The following is a 14,988-nucleotide window of genomic DNA, read 5'->3' as shown; positions in this document are numbered from 1 at the left end:
ATAGGATATGCGTTTGGACCGAGAGAACGCGGAGAACTCTCTACAGGGTGTATTTACAGGGACGGTAGGGATGTAAGGGAGTCCAGCCAAGGAAAGGAGTCCGGACGCTTGCCGGAAGCAAGCCCGGTTTTCCTGGAACTCTTCGGGGAGGGATCTCGCAATCGACGACGGTACGATTACTCGTATCGTCGAGATAACACCTCTCCAGAGGTAGGGGAGCTTGGAAATCGGTCCCTCCTGTATCCCTCGTGCCCAGGTCCGATTCGGCACCGTCCGCTGATCGGCTCCTCGGGGTCGGCTTTCGCGTGCTGGCCTTCTTTTCAGGAAGGTCTTCGATCTGGGTGCGATTCTTTGGGGCTGGAAAAACGACGCGCATTATCCTGCCGGGCGTTCTCCGGCGATTCTCTTCGGGATGTAGGTGATCCTGACCCTGAAGATGGCACCGGGGCTCGCGGAGCCCCGGCGGTCCCGTCAGTCCACGGTTTTGGGGACGTCGTTCAGGCGAGAAAATTCACCAAGACTCCCGGACAACCGAGTCGCCCTTTGCCCGGTACCGAGAGGCTCTCTCTGCCCCACGGGATCCTCCAGGACCTCGTGGAAGCTGCCGTCCTCTGGATGAGGCTCCTGCTTGTGCTCGCCCAAGCGCCTCACCGCTATCAGGATAACCACTCCCAGGAAGAGGAGACCCAGAAGAATCCCTAGGATCGCGATCGTCGTTCCCGAGAGCCTCGAAGAGGACTTTAGCTCTCTCAGGAACTCCATGGGGTCCTGGTCGTGCCAGTTGACCCAGGTGCCGTTCCAGTTCGCGGGGTTGGCCAGGGGGTCCTTGTCCAAATTCGACGGCGGTACCATCGTCACCTTGTACTTGAGGAGGGCGTCCTCCAACGTCGCCAGGATCACCGGCTTCGTTTTGGCAAGGTTCACCATCTCGCAGGGATCCTCCCTGATATTGAAGAGGCACGGCGAGTCCAGGGGGTCGCAGGAAACCTGTTGGGGAAACGAATCGTCACGTTATCCTGGAAGGACATCGCGCGAAGAGGACGAGTACCTTTTCCTCCTCCTTGGTGTTGCACTTCAGCTCCGCCTCGGATCTCATCCTGAGGATGTCCGAGGTCGTCAGCATCCTCGCGTTGAGCTCGCCGGAGGAGACCTTGGCCTCTCGCAGCTTCCTGACCTCCAGGACCTGCTTGGCAGTGATCACCCCGGAGATGGCGACCCCTACCTTGCTACCGAGGATCTCTTCGGGCTTGTACCCTGGAGAGGTGCCCTCCGATTGACTCCGGTCGGCTCTTCCCGCCTCGCCGTACCACTCCTCCCCAGTTTTTGTCGAGCCGAGGATGTACTTGAAGTCACCACGTCGGATTGCCGAGTAATCGTCGATCTCATCGATGTTGACCACCGCCTCGGAACGAGGACTGACCTTGTCGGAAACCAGAGCTGGCCACACGTCGACGCCGTCGATGTTCCCCAGGCCCTTCTTGTCCAGACCTTTAATTGTCGTAGGAATAAATTTCGCGGGTGTTTTATGGGAATTTAAAGAGAGTTTTCAATGATAGACCGACGGCTACGAGGATCACCTGCGGCTGAAAGCAGGGTGGGCAGCCAGTCGGTGACGTAGATCAGCTGATTCGAGACCCTGCGGGACTTCCTGATGAGGGGACTCCAAATCGCCGCCACTCCCCGCACTCCACCTTCCCAGGCGCTCTCCTTGATCTAAAAGAAATTCTATGGGTAGGTACGAGTAATCACCAGGTCTACTCGATATAACTTGAAGAGGTACCCCTCGTAGGGGATAATTGCTGCCCCGGTTGCTGTGGATGCCCATGGTGGGAGCCCCGTTGTCCGTCATGAAGAGGACCACGCTGTTCTCCAACATTCCTCGGCGACGAAGAGCGGAGACCACCTCGCCCACGCTGTCATCCAACTTGGACACCATTGCTGAGGAGAACCGGAAGAGAGGTCCTTCGGTTTTTCAAGTTTAAGGAAATCCTAGGGGATAAGAAAGATAACTAACCCGCGTAGATGCGTCTTTCCGGGTCTCGAATGTGACCAAACCGGGCGATGGCTTCGTCGGGGGCCTGGAAGGGCTCGTCCTGGTTTCCGGAGTGAGGGGCCAAATGAGCCATGTACAGGAAAAGGGGATCCTTTGGGTCGTGGTGGTCTATCAGGCTCACTGCCTCCTCGGTGAACAGGTCCGTCGAATATTTCCCTGCGGTGTCCCAGGCCACCGAGGTGTTCCTCCGCATGTCGAACCCTCGGTATCCTGCGAACTGTCCCACCCCCCGAAAAGATCCTGACCATTTTTTCTTTCACTTTCCAGGACCCTCGTCCTTATCCACGTGAACCCTGCTCACCGTAGCTTCGACCACGTGGCTGTAGTAATCCTGGAGACCGTTCCAGTACCCGAAGTGCGAGTCGAAGCCTCGGTATGTCGGGGTGTACTCCCTGCGGTGGTAACCCAGGTGCCACTTGCCGATCGCATGAGTCCTGTACCCGGCTTCCTTCAGATACTGACGATGAGAATCCCATGGATCAATTCATTTATTTATAAATAAGGAGATTTACCATTTATCAATTAACTGCGTTATCTAGAGCGAAGTCGGGGCTCGGTGTAGGGGAAAAAAAAAAGCAGAAGCGTTAGGTGAAAGCAGGTGATACCTCCGGAAGCAATTTCTCGGAGAGCGGAAGTCCTCGGGGTTCCGGCTCCAGGATGACGGAATGCTGCATCCCGAGGTGGATCGGGTACTTTCCGGTCATAAGGGCAGCTCGGCTAGGGGTGCAGAGGGCCGGTACGTAGTGGCTGTTCAGGATCACCCCGTTGTAGGCGAGGGCGTCGATGTTGGGGGTCGGGATCTGATCAGAGCCATGGAAACTCACGTCGTTCCATCCCTGATTGCAGAATTAATTTCTATTTTTTTTTCCTTTTTTCTTCCACCCTTTTCTTATTTCCCAATTAACTTATTCAATGTGTATCTCTATTAAAGGTCCGCCGTGACTAGAAATAGAAAGGACGAGCTCACCATGTCGTCGGCGAGGATGACGATGATGTTGGGCCTGCGGTTCCGAGGGGACTCCTCGTAGCCGTTATCAGGGGATCCGTAAGGACGACCTGGACTCGATAACGAGATGGCTATCGAGCCTAGGAACACGACCAAAAGCACTCCCTGCTCCATTTCCAGGTCCTGACAACGGAAATGAAAAGCGGAAGATCGATAACTCGGACTGCGGGGATACAGGAGGCGAGTGATAAGGGAACGGTCGGCGTTGATGGGTACTTTAGGAATTCTTCAAATTTCCCTCGGGAATCCGGTCTCTCAAAGACCTGGACCTCTCGGGGCTCCAGAATGTCTGGCATTGGCTCGATTTCACCCCAGGAGAAACGCGAGTCCTGGTTAACTTGCCCGCGAAAATCCGAAAGGCCCTTATCGGCCTTATCTATCCTTGGGGAATTAATCCGATACAGCGTTAAGATCTATATATTTTTTTTATATCCCTCTTGCGCCCCTATTAGAAGGGGTTATTATTATTTTATATATTAAAAGTTAAAATCCTCCGAGCTGCATCGAAATCCGATGAGCGATCGACTTCGGATTCCCCCGGGAAGTCCTGCGCGCTTTTTGTTTGCCCGACCGGCCCGACTATTCGCTGTTGACACAAATGCCCGCTCGTTTGAATAATTCGCTTATAATGCAAACAAAATACATCCCGGCTAACTCGATTTCCGGAAGTCGGTAACGCGATTGACGGGACCCGGCCCTGGGCGGCGCAAACCCGGTCGCGCAATTATCAAGCCGAATTAATCGCAATTACATGCCTCGCACTCCAATTACATTGACTTTTAACTTTAAGCCTTGTTTACTTTGTATCGCGTCGCGAGTACTCGCAATCCATTCGTAGCCGTAATTGCAGGGATTTCAATTTCAATTTTAATTGCCACTTCTTTATGCCGCGCGAGCAGTAAATGGCTTTAATGGCCGGTCTTCTCTTCGGGGCTCGAGGGGGAAAGTAAGCCACGTCCGGTAGTAAAGTTCAAGTTAAAAGACTTGAAAAAGAGGCTCGAAGACGAAAGGGCCTTCGCGCTAGTTACGGCCGATCGAAGGCTGATCGATCGCGAGGCTTTTCGATATTCTTCTCGAGGGCCTCCAGAGCCAAGGTCGAAACCAGAGGCGGGTTTCTCTCCTCCGGTAATCCCCCAAAAGCCGCGAAACTCTTCTTAATCGTAACGCAAAATTTATGCAGCGCTGCAATAAGTACACGCAACACTCACCGAGTATTGCGTTGTTACCCCGAGGTAGGAAAAACTCCCGCGATATTATGCAGAGGAAAAAGAAGTTAATCGTTGATGTAATTAAAAGTTATACGATTAATTGTGGAATTGTCATTTGCGATTCGGTACTTTTTATCGAGGCGACGTGCAACGAGGGAAGGGCTGGATAGGTGAAAATGCTGCTTGGAGTTCGATTAGAAAGATTAGATTAGAGAGGAATAATTGGGAAACGTCAAAGGGCACTTACTTGGAGGGAATAGCGAGTTGATAAGCGATATCACGAGGGGAGATGCGGCAAATACGTCCGATGACTGGCGATGATTCGACCGAACCGGACTCTTCGGTATTGACACTCGGACTAGACTTTTCTCGGGAGAGACGGCGAACAGGGATCGTTATCACCTGGTGGGGTATCGAGGGTCGCCTTCTCTTCCTGACGATTATGTTGCGCGGCCTTTCAAAAGAAAAGGCTGCACCTCCATCGAACGAATCGGTACAGGATCCTCTGCGTGTTCGCTATCTCCTCTCGGAGGAAACGAGCGATAGAGCTTTTTCTCCTTCCTCAAAAAAGCTCCGAGTTCAGTGCTCCGATATATAATATGTTCCGTTTACTAAGAAATGTTTCCAATTACTCGGGGATTTTATTCACGCGGGCGATTTATCCCTTTTTAAATTGATAAGCGATTCAGGTGGACACGTGTTATCAGGATCGATATTTCAATTTCTGTGAGACCGATCGACGCGTCAATTTTTGCTATCCCCTCTCGCAGGAAACGAGCGATAGAGCTTTTTCTCCTTCTTCAAAAAAGCTCCGAGTTCAGTGCTCCGATATATAATATGTTCCGTTTACTAAGAAATGTTTCCAATTACTCGGGGATTTTATTCACGCGGGCGATTTATCCCTTTTTAAATTGATAAGCGATTCAGATGGACACGTGTTATCAGGATCGATATTTCAATTTCTGTGAGACCGATCGACGCGTCAATTTTATCGGCTTTTCGGCTGTGTACCGATCCTGGATAGAATCCTTAGAGAGTCCTAGTAGAGTCCTCCGTTAATTACTCTCGACTTCGGGAAGGCCGGACCCTGAAAATCGCCGAAAGAGGGAGAAACTTTCCATTTTCGCGGCCGTGGAAAAAAAGAAAAAAAAAACAAAGGTCGATCTATCGACGAGTCAACGGATCGCCGCGAACGTCAGGGTTTTGTCGTAGATCGGGATTCGACTCGATGCACCCGACCGAGCACCGAAATTCCCTCCCAGGTCGCGATCGATCTATTATCCTTCGCTGATTTTTATGATCCAACCAGCGTATCGATTCGGATAGATATTCCTCGCGATAAACATTGTATGCGACGAGAGGAGTTCCTTCTCGCGGGGGAAATCAGAAAATGGGGAAGTCGAGGGAAACGGGGAAGGACCTCTCAGGAAGTGCAAGCGGCGCAATATCCTGCGGCCAGGAGGTCCTGCCGACGTCTCGACAGGATGCTCCCAGTGATTAGAGAACGACCTTTCGCAATTGTCTTCCCTGCTCGCGCCCGAAAGCGAGATGTACAATTAGCGTTTTTCTCTTATCAATCGGCGATTTTGCAAGCAAGATTGCGTGCATAATTGCGACGGTATCCGGGGGCAGGAGTCACAATCATCGCGTCTTATCCTGCATGCATCTCGATAATTTCGTTGATTAACCTGAGGTCGTTGACGATAAGTAGGAAGATGGGAAATAGTGTAACGAGGGATCACTTCATACGTTCCGAGGATCGTCGGTGGATTTCTAGCACTTCGTATCGACACCTCTTGGCAGTAACGTCGCGTTTTATTAGTTTTAGATTATTAATAAATTAACAGTCACCATACGTCGGGATAAGACCTCGTAGTGGTCTTTCGTTGATTTTTTTCAAGCCAAGTACTTAAGGCCCGTGAGCGTCAATTCCGTGATCTGCAAAAGAAAGAGGAGCGCGTTAATTTCCAAAAAATTCCCTGCTGCCTATCAGAGACCCTCGAATATTATTGAAAAATATTCCCGTGAATGTTATTTAAAAATTGCCGTTCGCTTGAAAATAGGTCGATAAAGTGGGGACAGGAAAGGTGGGGAAAGACAAGGTAGAAGGGAATTGACTAATGCCGGTTGTCCCTGACCTTCTCACTTTCAGAATCCGCTCACGGGCGATACCATGTATTTTCGGTTTCAATTCTTGTCGAAGAGAATTGGAGGGATTATTTCCCTTTCTTTTTTCCATAACTTTCCTGCCATCGTTGCAGGTTGCGCCTACCTGAACGTTCGGAGGCGTCGAGACGACGTAGAGGATGGCGTCGACGACCTCCTGGGCTTCCAGGATTGGATATCGAGAGAAGATGTTACCGGAGAATCCGGCGTTCTTGATCATGTCGGTGTACACGGCTCCAGGACTGATACTCTGTAAGGGCGAAAGAGAAAGAGAAAAAAAATTAGGTATAGAGGTAAAGATATCAATTTCTCTCCACCTTGCCGTTCTCTCTAGACCTGCGATTTCACGTCTCGCCGTCGTCTCTAACTCTATCTACAAGGCAGCCTTATCTTCTATTTTTCAACAAGGGTATGCAACTCACTGTGACTTTGATCTTCGACTTTTGTAGAGCGAGCTCGTTGATAAGGGAGGCCGTCATGCCAGTAATCGCGTACTTGCTCGCGGGATAGATGGAGAGCGGATCGAAGAGGGCCTGAGCGTAGTGCCCGGCGATGCTGTTAGGAGGATCGAACGTGAGATTTAAATACGAAACTACTGATATCTTATCGAGAAGACCTCACCTGTTGACGTTAATAATCTGCCCCTCCACGTCCCTCTTCTTCAGGGAGCGGATGGCTTCCCTGCAGCAGGTGGCGGTGCCCAGGACGTTCACTCCCAGAATCTGGCGGAATTTCTCCGTGGAGGATTCTATAAAAAAAAAATAAAGAATGAAATCGGCGGAATTTCTCCGTGGAGGATTCTATAAAAAAAAAAAATAAAGAATGAAATCGGAAAAAAATTCATTCAGGTGGAAGGGAGTCGAGGAAGGAGGAAAAAAGGAGGAAGACACCGGAGGACGAGCGAGATGTACGGGGGGAAAAACAGCCAACCCTCTATGGTGTCGGAGTAGAGGACTCCGGCATTGTTGACAACCAGGTCGACGCCTCCAAGTTCCTTCTCGATCCACCGGAAGATCTCCAGGACGTCTTCCTCCTTCGAGACGTCGCACTTCTTGGGGTAGATCGCCCCCTTGGAGCCCTTGACTTTGGCCTGGAGCTCCCGAAGACGGTCCTCTCTCCTGGCCGCGGCCACCACCTTGAGACCCGCCTTCGCCAGGGCCTCGGTGACCCCGGCGCCGATCCCCGAACTGGCACCCGTCACCAGGGCGACTTTTCCAACCCACCGATCCATTTCTCTAGATTCTGACGACAACTCCGAGGAACGACTCTGACTGGCGGTGGTCTACCCAATCCGTAGCTTTTGTACCCTCGGCCTCGCGGATGCTCCCCGTTCCCTGCCTCGACGCTTCCTGATTATCGGGTCGAGATAACCAGCTTGTCCTCGTAATCGTAAGTAGGATTTATCATTTATTAGAAAAAGTCCTTATAGAATTTACACTTGCCGATCGGGAGCTGGATAAAGAAAGGCGAGCTTATCATTTTTTTTCTCTCAGGTTTTCCTCTTACCCGGGGCGGTCGTCTTCGATACCTAGGGTTTCCTTATCTTCCTGGAATCGGATCTCGATTCCCGACCCCGTCGTATCGCCGCTGATAAGAGTACGTGCATACGTTTCTACCCCCTCGTGGAGGAGGTTTAGGGCGAATGGTGCTCCATTCATCACTTCCACGACTCGCAGGCGTGGAGGTGTATTGTTTCACACCTCGGCGAGGGGATGACAAACGAAGGGATCGTTAAGCCCACCCTGGGGTCTCGAAAAGAGTTATCCTCCCTTTTTCACGTATCTCCTCGCCCTCCTAGGGCAACTCCACCTACGAAGAACGAGCTTGCCGTGAAATTCGGATTCGGCCCTCGAAATCTTATCAAATCCTTCAAAATGTCTTATCGAGCCACGATCGGTTATTAATTATGAATACGGAATGAGGCTTGAATTTTTTTTCTTTTTTTTCTGTCACTGATTATGCCGCGCGGAGGGAGCAGAGGAGGGGGAGAAAAATTCAGTCTCATCGTTGACCAGGGTCATATGAATTGCTGTTTGAAATAATAATCAGGCATTATCTGCCCGGCAGCTCGGCATTCGTGTCACGACTGTCCTTTCAGTTCGTTTTCTGTCGTCACTTTTACTTGGAGGAAGGAAATCTGCTGAATCAGATGATTCGGCGTTTTTCCTATCCACGTGGATGACGCGTCAGTTTGACGTGCTGTCATACATAGAGGTGTGTACAGATGTACTTGGGTGTTGTAATTGACGTGTAAGCACCACAATCGCGGGTCCGCGTGTGCCGCGATGGAGACAATTAAGTACCATCGTGGCTCATATTTTCGAGGATAAAAAATCGATTTAAATTGCAGATGACGAGGGGAGAACGAGACCGCGAGATTAAAGCCGCGCCAGGGGTCCACGATCGGCGCGACTGCGTCCTCGGTCACGAGATCACTCCTTTTTTCGGGTGCATCCCGACCCACGTGGAGAGGAACCGTATTTTCGCATCCTGGGATAAGCGAGGACCCGGGTAAAACGTGTATAAAATGCGTGTAAAATCGGGGGAGCAGCGATTCCTGCGAGTGTCATCCCGGAGGTCCTTGTATCCCGCTTACATTACCATCTCATCGGCCGAGATTGGCATTGTTGTCGAAGTCCCCGCCGAAGGGAGGAAAGGATCTTCCGGGATCGGTCCAACTTCCGGAATACTTGGCGCCACCCCGGACGACCCGGACCAACCCCTAAACCAACCCCAGACTTTTCCCATTCGGGGCGAAAAGCTCTCCCGAAGTATCGGGTGCACCTGCGTGCACGGATTTCCTCTTCCGAGTTTCGAGTACGTACGTGTACTCGCTCTTCGGGGTTTCACTTATGGCCGAGCCCCTAACTAGACCATCCCTGGCTCGGACCAACTTTTCAACCCCCTGGGCCGAATCACCGCGCAAAATCGAGCGGACTTCGCCCCCTCTAAACATTTTATACGCGATTTTTCTCTCCTTCTCGAAAAAAAAAAAAAAAAACGGACAAACGGAATTGATTCCATTTCTTGCGAGGAAAAAAAAAAGTCGCTTATCTCTTACCTTGTTTTTTTATCGCAGGCCCGAGGTATCGGTGTCGTGATACGCGAGGTCCTCTTATCGTGTCCTTTATGCTCCCGGCCAGGAGGGGTGGACTCCTAGGGGGAGGACTAAACGCATTTATTAAGGACTTTTTTTTTTCTTCTTTCCAGGATTTCGGGAAAAGGGGGATAAGAGCTCCTCGACGAGGGGGAAGTCGAGGACTACCCGGAGAAGAGGGGCTCGGGCGATTTCCCGATTTTCCGATTTCGAGTCGCCGATACGGAAAATTGACCGCAATGGATTATGCATCGGTGACCCCCGGGGCTCGAGGGCCCTCCGGTTGAAAGATTGACGCGAAACCCATTAATTCCCGCGGAGAGGCCCTCCATCAAAATTTCTCATCCCGGCCAGGCATTGAGGGAATCGAGCTTCCCGCGGGAATCGCCTTCTAGGCCTACCAGGAAAGTATTTTGGCTCCCTACGAATGTATAACTCGAAACCGTCAGACCGGTCGATTAAAATCCCACCCTTTTATCAAAGGGTACTCCAGCGAATTGACGGAAATTTTAGGACACGACTGGTGACCCATTGAACTTGTCAAAAGTGTCGGGAGATTTTTTAAGAGCCCCCGAATACTCTAAAAAAAAATTACTTGTCTTGCTCCAATTGATAGGTATCGATGGTTTCGGGTCGCTTCAAGGAGTCCCAATTGTCAGGAAATTTCTAAACCCAAGGACAATGGTCACCGAGCAGTCGTACCCCGGATTACCCTTCGATCTTCGATTCTCGAGGAGTTCCACCCCATTGGGACTCGACCGGGCGAGAAATTGCGCGATTCGGTACTCCCTAAAATGCAGCCCGAGAAAAAGTGTCGAGGGCACGCGAGGAGTAGCCGAGGTCCTTAAGGGAGAGGACCCCCTCCCTCGGGGGAGGTCCCGGGGAGGCAGCAATCTCCTGCTCTCCTTCGGGAGAAACGTTGATCCCGGCTGCGTGACCAACATTCCGAGATTCCCGAGGGAGGGCTGGACTAATCGTCGCGCCTTCCCACGGGAATGCCAAGGTACGAACTGCTGAGTCGGTCCCTCGGCAGTCTTCCCTCTGGAACTTTTTATACCGATACACTCCTAGTCTCTTATCGCTCGCGAGCGAAGTCGCTTATCACCGGCGTAAGTCCAGGGTTTTGGGATTTTTTTTTCTTGTTCTCCTTTCCCAGGAATACCGCGAGCTCGAATGTCAAGGAGGACTCACCGTCTCCGGGAGGAACTGGGACGCTTACGTGACCCTCTGGAGCGAAGGGACCCGGGATCGCCCATCAAGGAATTAATCCCCCTCGAGTCGGTACAGTTTTGGGAGAGATTAGGGGAGATCTCTCCCTCCACCCCCCGATCGCAAGAGGAGCGAGTACGCTGCAGATACTTAGAGTACTTACGGGTGTTACAGCGACTCGAAGGACGATTGCAGGGCCTGCATCGCAAAATGCAGATACCGACACCTTTTGAGACCACCCCGGATTCTCCGAGGAAATTTCCCTGGCAGGTAATTGAGGCTGCCTTTACCGAGGACGCGTCCTTTCGGCGTGAACCGATCGATCGTACACCCGTCCCGGAGGAATCGATCGATCGGAGCCTGCCGATTCCTGGGAGATTCTTGGCTCGCCACCAACCTTCTCCCCCATCCATCTCGTTATTACTCGGTCATCGAAAGCCGTTGTTATCGGCCCTTCTTCCACCCATCCTTATCACCGTCCTTATTGACCGTTTCCATCTGTTCGGCGCCTCGTATCCGATTTTTCTACATTTTTTCTCCCCCTCTCTTTTCAGGAGCTGCTTTCAATCACCGGAGCCTCGGCTGATCGACGTCGCGTACGCGACAAGGGTATCGAAATCACCGGGAAATGCCGGAGAAAAATAGGAGGACGGGAGATAGAGAGAGCGCCGAAAAGCCGGCCGAATGGATGCGCTTTAATATTATCTCCTGCATGAAGAATGGGGCGAGGATGTACCCGGGGAAATATCGGGGAAGGCCATTTTCTCGGGCCCGATTCTCCCTGACGAGGCCGAGTCGTCGAGGGGCTGCTCTCAAATTACTATTCCCGTTTTCTTTTCATTTTCCTTTTCTTTTCACTTTTACTCCTAGGAGCCGCCGGGCGCTCTTCCTCCGATCAGCTGATCGCGCTTAGGGAGGGCTGGAATCACGCGGAGGCGGTTTAGGGGGGCTGATACGATTGATAAGAGCCGGCGATTCCTTCTGGCGATAAGTCGGGATCTCGAGGGCATAATGAGAGGGCCCGGAGGTAATAAGTGGAAAATAATGACGTTTGTCGAGGAGGAGAAGCGCTCGATCGATGGTCGAGTGGGAGCGCGCGGTATGAAAGGCGAATCCCACAAAGAGAGGGCCTTGAGGGAAAAGGCGGGGAAAAAAGGTGCCGATATCGAAAGGAGCAGCCAGACGCGATAGACGCGTGGAATAAACCGATTCGTCGCGCGGCAGTCCATAGATTAGGTGTTCAGAAGCCAATCAGGACTCGGGATAAAAGGAGGACCCCGACCATCTTAGACTTCCCTCTCCGCCTTTCGCGCGATCCCTCCACGTGCAAATAAGGAAATCATTTATTCACGTTCGGAGAAGAATCCAGCGGTAATGAATTTTTTTTCCTGTTTTTTTTTTTCGCCTCCTCGGTATCAATAAATATAAATGAGATGATCGATGCGGTCTTCCATTTATATCGCGAGGAAATCCAGGACGACGTTTTATCCTTCGGGAGAAAATGTCGGCGACGCGACGCTGGGTAATCAATCGACCGGCGGTCCTGGATCCTGGGATGATAAGCCGATAAATATTCAGATATAAATTGAGGACCTCCTCGTTAGTATGGATGCGAAGGGGAACACTTGGCTCGACGCGCAATTAAAAGCCTGTCGAGGAGGAGGTCCAATTGGCCGGTCGCGAAAAATCCCCGGAAATACGGAAATCCGGGGAAATCCTCGAATCCGACTCGGACTCCTCGTCTCCGGGGAATTTCCCGGACGATCGGCGCGACTCGTTCGCGCTCGACCAAATCCTCGATATCGAGTTATTCCCGATTTACTCGCCGGAGGAAGCCGAGAAAAAGGAAACGAGGGGAGAGTTCCTCCACCCTCTCGCGACGGGCGCTCCTGATTTCTGACACCTCCGGGAGCGAAATGCAAATACTTCGTTTGGCGAGCTGCGAAGTCGCGCCTTGAAGAAGAAAAAAAAAAGAGAGAGAGAAAAAAAATTGAAATCCCCCTGAAAGTTGAGAATTTTCAATATTTCTTTTTTTCTTGCGGCGAGCACTTCCACGGTGTCTATTTTTGATAACACCCATATTGACTCGATCACGCGAGGCGGGGGTGTGAGGGGAAAAAAAGGGTGCAGAGGGGCGAAGTCGCGTCCTCCGAAGATTTCGGCTCGGTCTATCGAATGTAGGTTATTGGGATGCAGGGTGGAGGGGTGGTGGCGGGTCTGAATATCGCTGATGGTGCCATGTTGAAGCACCCTTCGCCGCTCCGGGCCGAGTTTCTCCGTCTAACCTCAACCCTCTTTTGCCTTTTGCCTTGAGCGGCCCTGGGGCTCCCTTCGACCCTACGACCGATCGATTCCCTATCGATGTTTTCCCGCGTCGAGACTTTAAACGCGGATGCGATCGATCGGTTTGCCCACAGGTGGGACAGGTCGGATCGATCGGGTCGACAAATGGTCCCGAAGGAACGATCACAAGGATCCCGGAACTTCTGAGACGAGCTCGGGGAAGGAATCGTCGATAATCGCCGGCAAAGTCGGCCAACCGAGTCCTCCTGCCTCGTGGGGGGGGTTTAATTTGCGACGATTAATGTTTACCTAGCCGACTAGCATCCGACCATCCATCCGAGGAGTATGGCTGGATGCCGGGAGGTAACTCGGCGCTCCTCGACTCGGTACACACGGAGGGCATCGGTGGGGCATAAGGGGTGCATCGGGGCGCACGTCGCCCGTCGAAGGAGGAAAGAGCGTTTTCAGGGACGAGATTAAATCCAGCCTTCTCGGGGGCGACTTTGATTCCAGGAGTCGCCGAGTTAAACGGCTCCGGGGAATAGGGGAAACCCTCTCGCGAGCACGTCTCGGTAGATCCGAGCTCTCGCTCCGGGATGTGAAATGAATAAAAATGTATTAATAAGGGATCGATCGGTATCAAGATCGCGTACGAAAATCCCTACTCCCCTGGGGCTTCCGTCAAACTCCAGGAACTACGGCGGGGGTAACGGCAACAAGCGAGGGGGCGACGTTTCCCCGAACATTGGCCCGTGGGGGTGTCACCCCGCCGCCCCGAGGATCGGGCCGGTACAATGGAAATTCCCGAGTTCCTCGAAGTTCGGGGGGATCGGGAACCGGGATCGGGATTTCCCCGAGCGATCCATTGTCGGGAACGACCTCGGCCCGGAGTGATCGAAACTCTCCGCCGAGCCTTCGGGCTTCCGGGGCGACCTCGACAATGGGCCGGGGGCTCCGGGCTCGCTAAAACCCCGAGAAATCGACCAGCCCCGATCGCGATCGTACCTTTTCCTCGGGGAGGGATCTTAAATCTTAAATATGAAATTTTAACCAAGACCGGGTCTCGGGAACGAGGTCCTTACCTCCGAGTCCTTGGACGAGGAAAGAACCGGAGATCGAAACGCATGAATTATTTATCTTAATTATATCTAGCCCCCTCTTAATGGGTGCTCCGGCGGCGGCTCCGTTTTGTAATTCCGGGGGCGGGATAACGAGCGGAGATTCCCCGGGAATTGGGTTTATTTTACTAAGCCGCGTAAAGAGGAACGAGGTGGAGGGAGGACCGGCTTGAAAGCGGGAGGAGCGCAAAGGGTTGGCCCGACTTTTAAGGAGCTTCCTTCCCCGGAATATCGTCCGCGGAAGAGGGAGGAAATTATCGGGGCCCCTAGGCTTCCGGGGGAATAACGCGAAACGGCGACATTTTTCCCCCGTAAACGAGGGAATCGACTCCTCTCATAATTCGAGCCCGCGGGGGGAGCGGGATTCCCCCTTTTCCCCCGAAGAAGCGGCGAGCCAAGTGGAATCGAATCGCGCAACCCTAAATTCGTTCTCGCCTCCGTTCCCGCCTCGAATGTTTATCGTCATCCCCTCGATCATTTATCGGGCTCTTGCTCGATCGATCGATCGCTTGCCCGGATGTGAGGGCGGATTGGATTAAAAAATCCTAGATGGGTTCGTTAAGCCTTCGATAATCCCGATTATACCCCTCGCTCGTTATTCCCCCCCTTTTGCGCTGTCTATAGTGACGAGGAAAATACCCTCTGGGTAAAAAACGCCGTTCTAGCGGAGTCGAGCGCCGTTAAACGGCGTTAAACGGCGTTAAACGGCGTTAAACGGCGTTAAACGGCGTTAAACGGCGTTAAACGGCGTTTAACGCCGTTTAACGGAGTTTAACGGCGCGCCGGTAGGTGGTGGGGGCGGTCACGTGGGGCGTCGGGCATCGGACCGCCGACCGTCAAACGAGCCT

The 14,988-nt window shown here is 52.3% G+C and overlaps 2 protein-coding genes and 1 long non-coding RNA gene across 4 annotated transcripts; 1 reads left to right on the top strand and 2 right to left on the bottom strand.

The window, feature by feature from the left end:
- Window positions 1-117: 117 nt before the first annotated feature.
- LOC105699351 (arylsulfatase B) lies at window positions 118-5,970 on the bottom strand. The gene is made up of 9 exons (XM_012424260.1): window positions 4,515-5,970; window positions 3,021-3,182; window positions 2,659-2,889; window positions 2,355-2,510; window positions 2,015-2,270; window positions 1,781-1,938; window positions 1,578-1,713; window positions 1,049-1,488; window positions 118-987 (listed from the first exon to the last, which is right to left on the bottom strand). The coding sequence occupies exons 2-9, from the start codon at window positions 3,171-3,173 to the stop codon at window positions 472-474; spliced, it is 2,046 nt and encodes a 681-aa protein (XP_012279683.1). The 5' UTR covers window positions 3,174-3,182; window positions 4,515-5,970; the 3' UTR covers window positions 118-471.
- A 93-nt stretch (window positions 5,971-6,063) lies between these two features.
- LOC105699355 (farnesol dehydrogenase) lies at window positions 6,064-7,721 on the bottom strand. The gene is made up of 5 exons (XM_012424264.2): window positions 7,364-7,721; window positions 7,055-7,181; window positions 6,856-6,988; window positions 6,540-6,683; window positions 6,064-6,205 (listed from the first exon to the last, which is right to left on the bottom strand). The coding sequence occupies exons 1-5, from the start codon at window positions 7,662-7,664 to the stop codon at window positions 6,164-6,166; spliced, it is 747 nt and encodes a 248-aa protein (XP_012279687.1). The 5' UTR covers window positions 7,665-7,721; the 3' UTR covers window positions 6,064-6,163.
- On the top strand, window positions 7,696-14,963 carry LOC105699356. Of its 2 annotated transcripts, XR_001104013.1 has the most exons (4): window positions 7,696-7,822; window positions 9,644-10,533; window positions 10,687-11,009; window positions 11,294-14,963. It is a non-coding gene; the product is annotated as an uncharacterized LOC105699356 (long non-coding RNA). The 2 variants fall into 2 exon arrangements; XR_001104012.1 differs by having other exon boundaries at window positions 9,644-11,009.
- The last annotated feature ends 25 nt before the right edge of the window (window positions 14,964-14,988 follow it).

Source organism: Orussus abietinus, unplaced genomic scaffold (assembly GCF_000612105.2).
Source record: "Orussus abietinus isolate OABI.00-Male unplaced genomic scaffold, Oabi_2.0 scaffold8, whole genome shotgun sequence".
Taxonomy (NCBI): domain Eukaryota; kingdom Metazoa; phylum Arthropoda; class Insecta; order Hymenoptera; family Orussidae; genus Orussus; species Orussus abietinus.
Note: the sequence above shows the minus strand (reverse complement) of the source record. Positions and strands in the feature narration are given on the sequence as shown.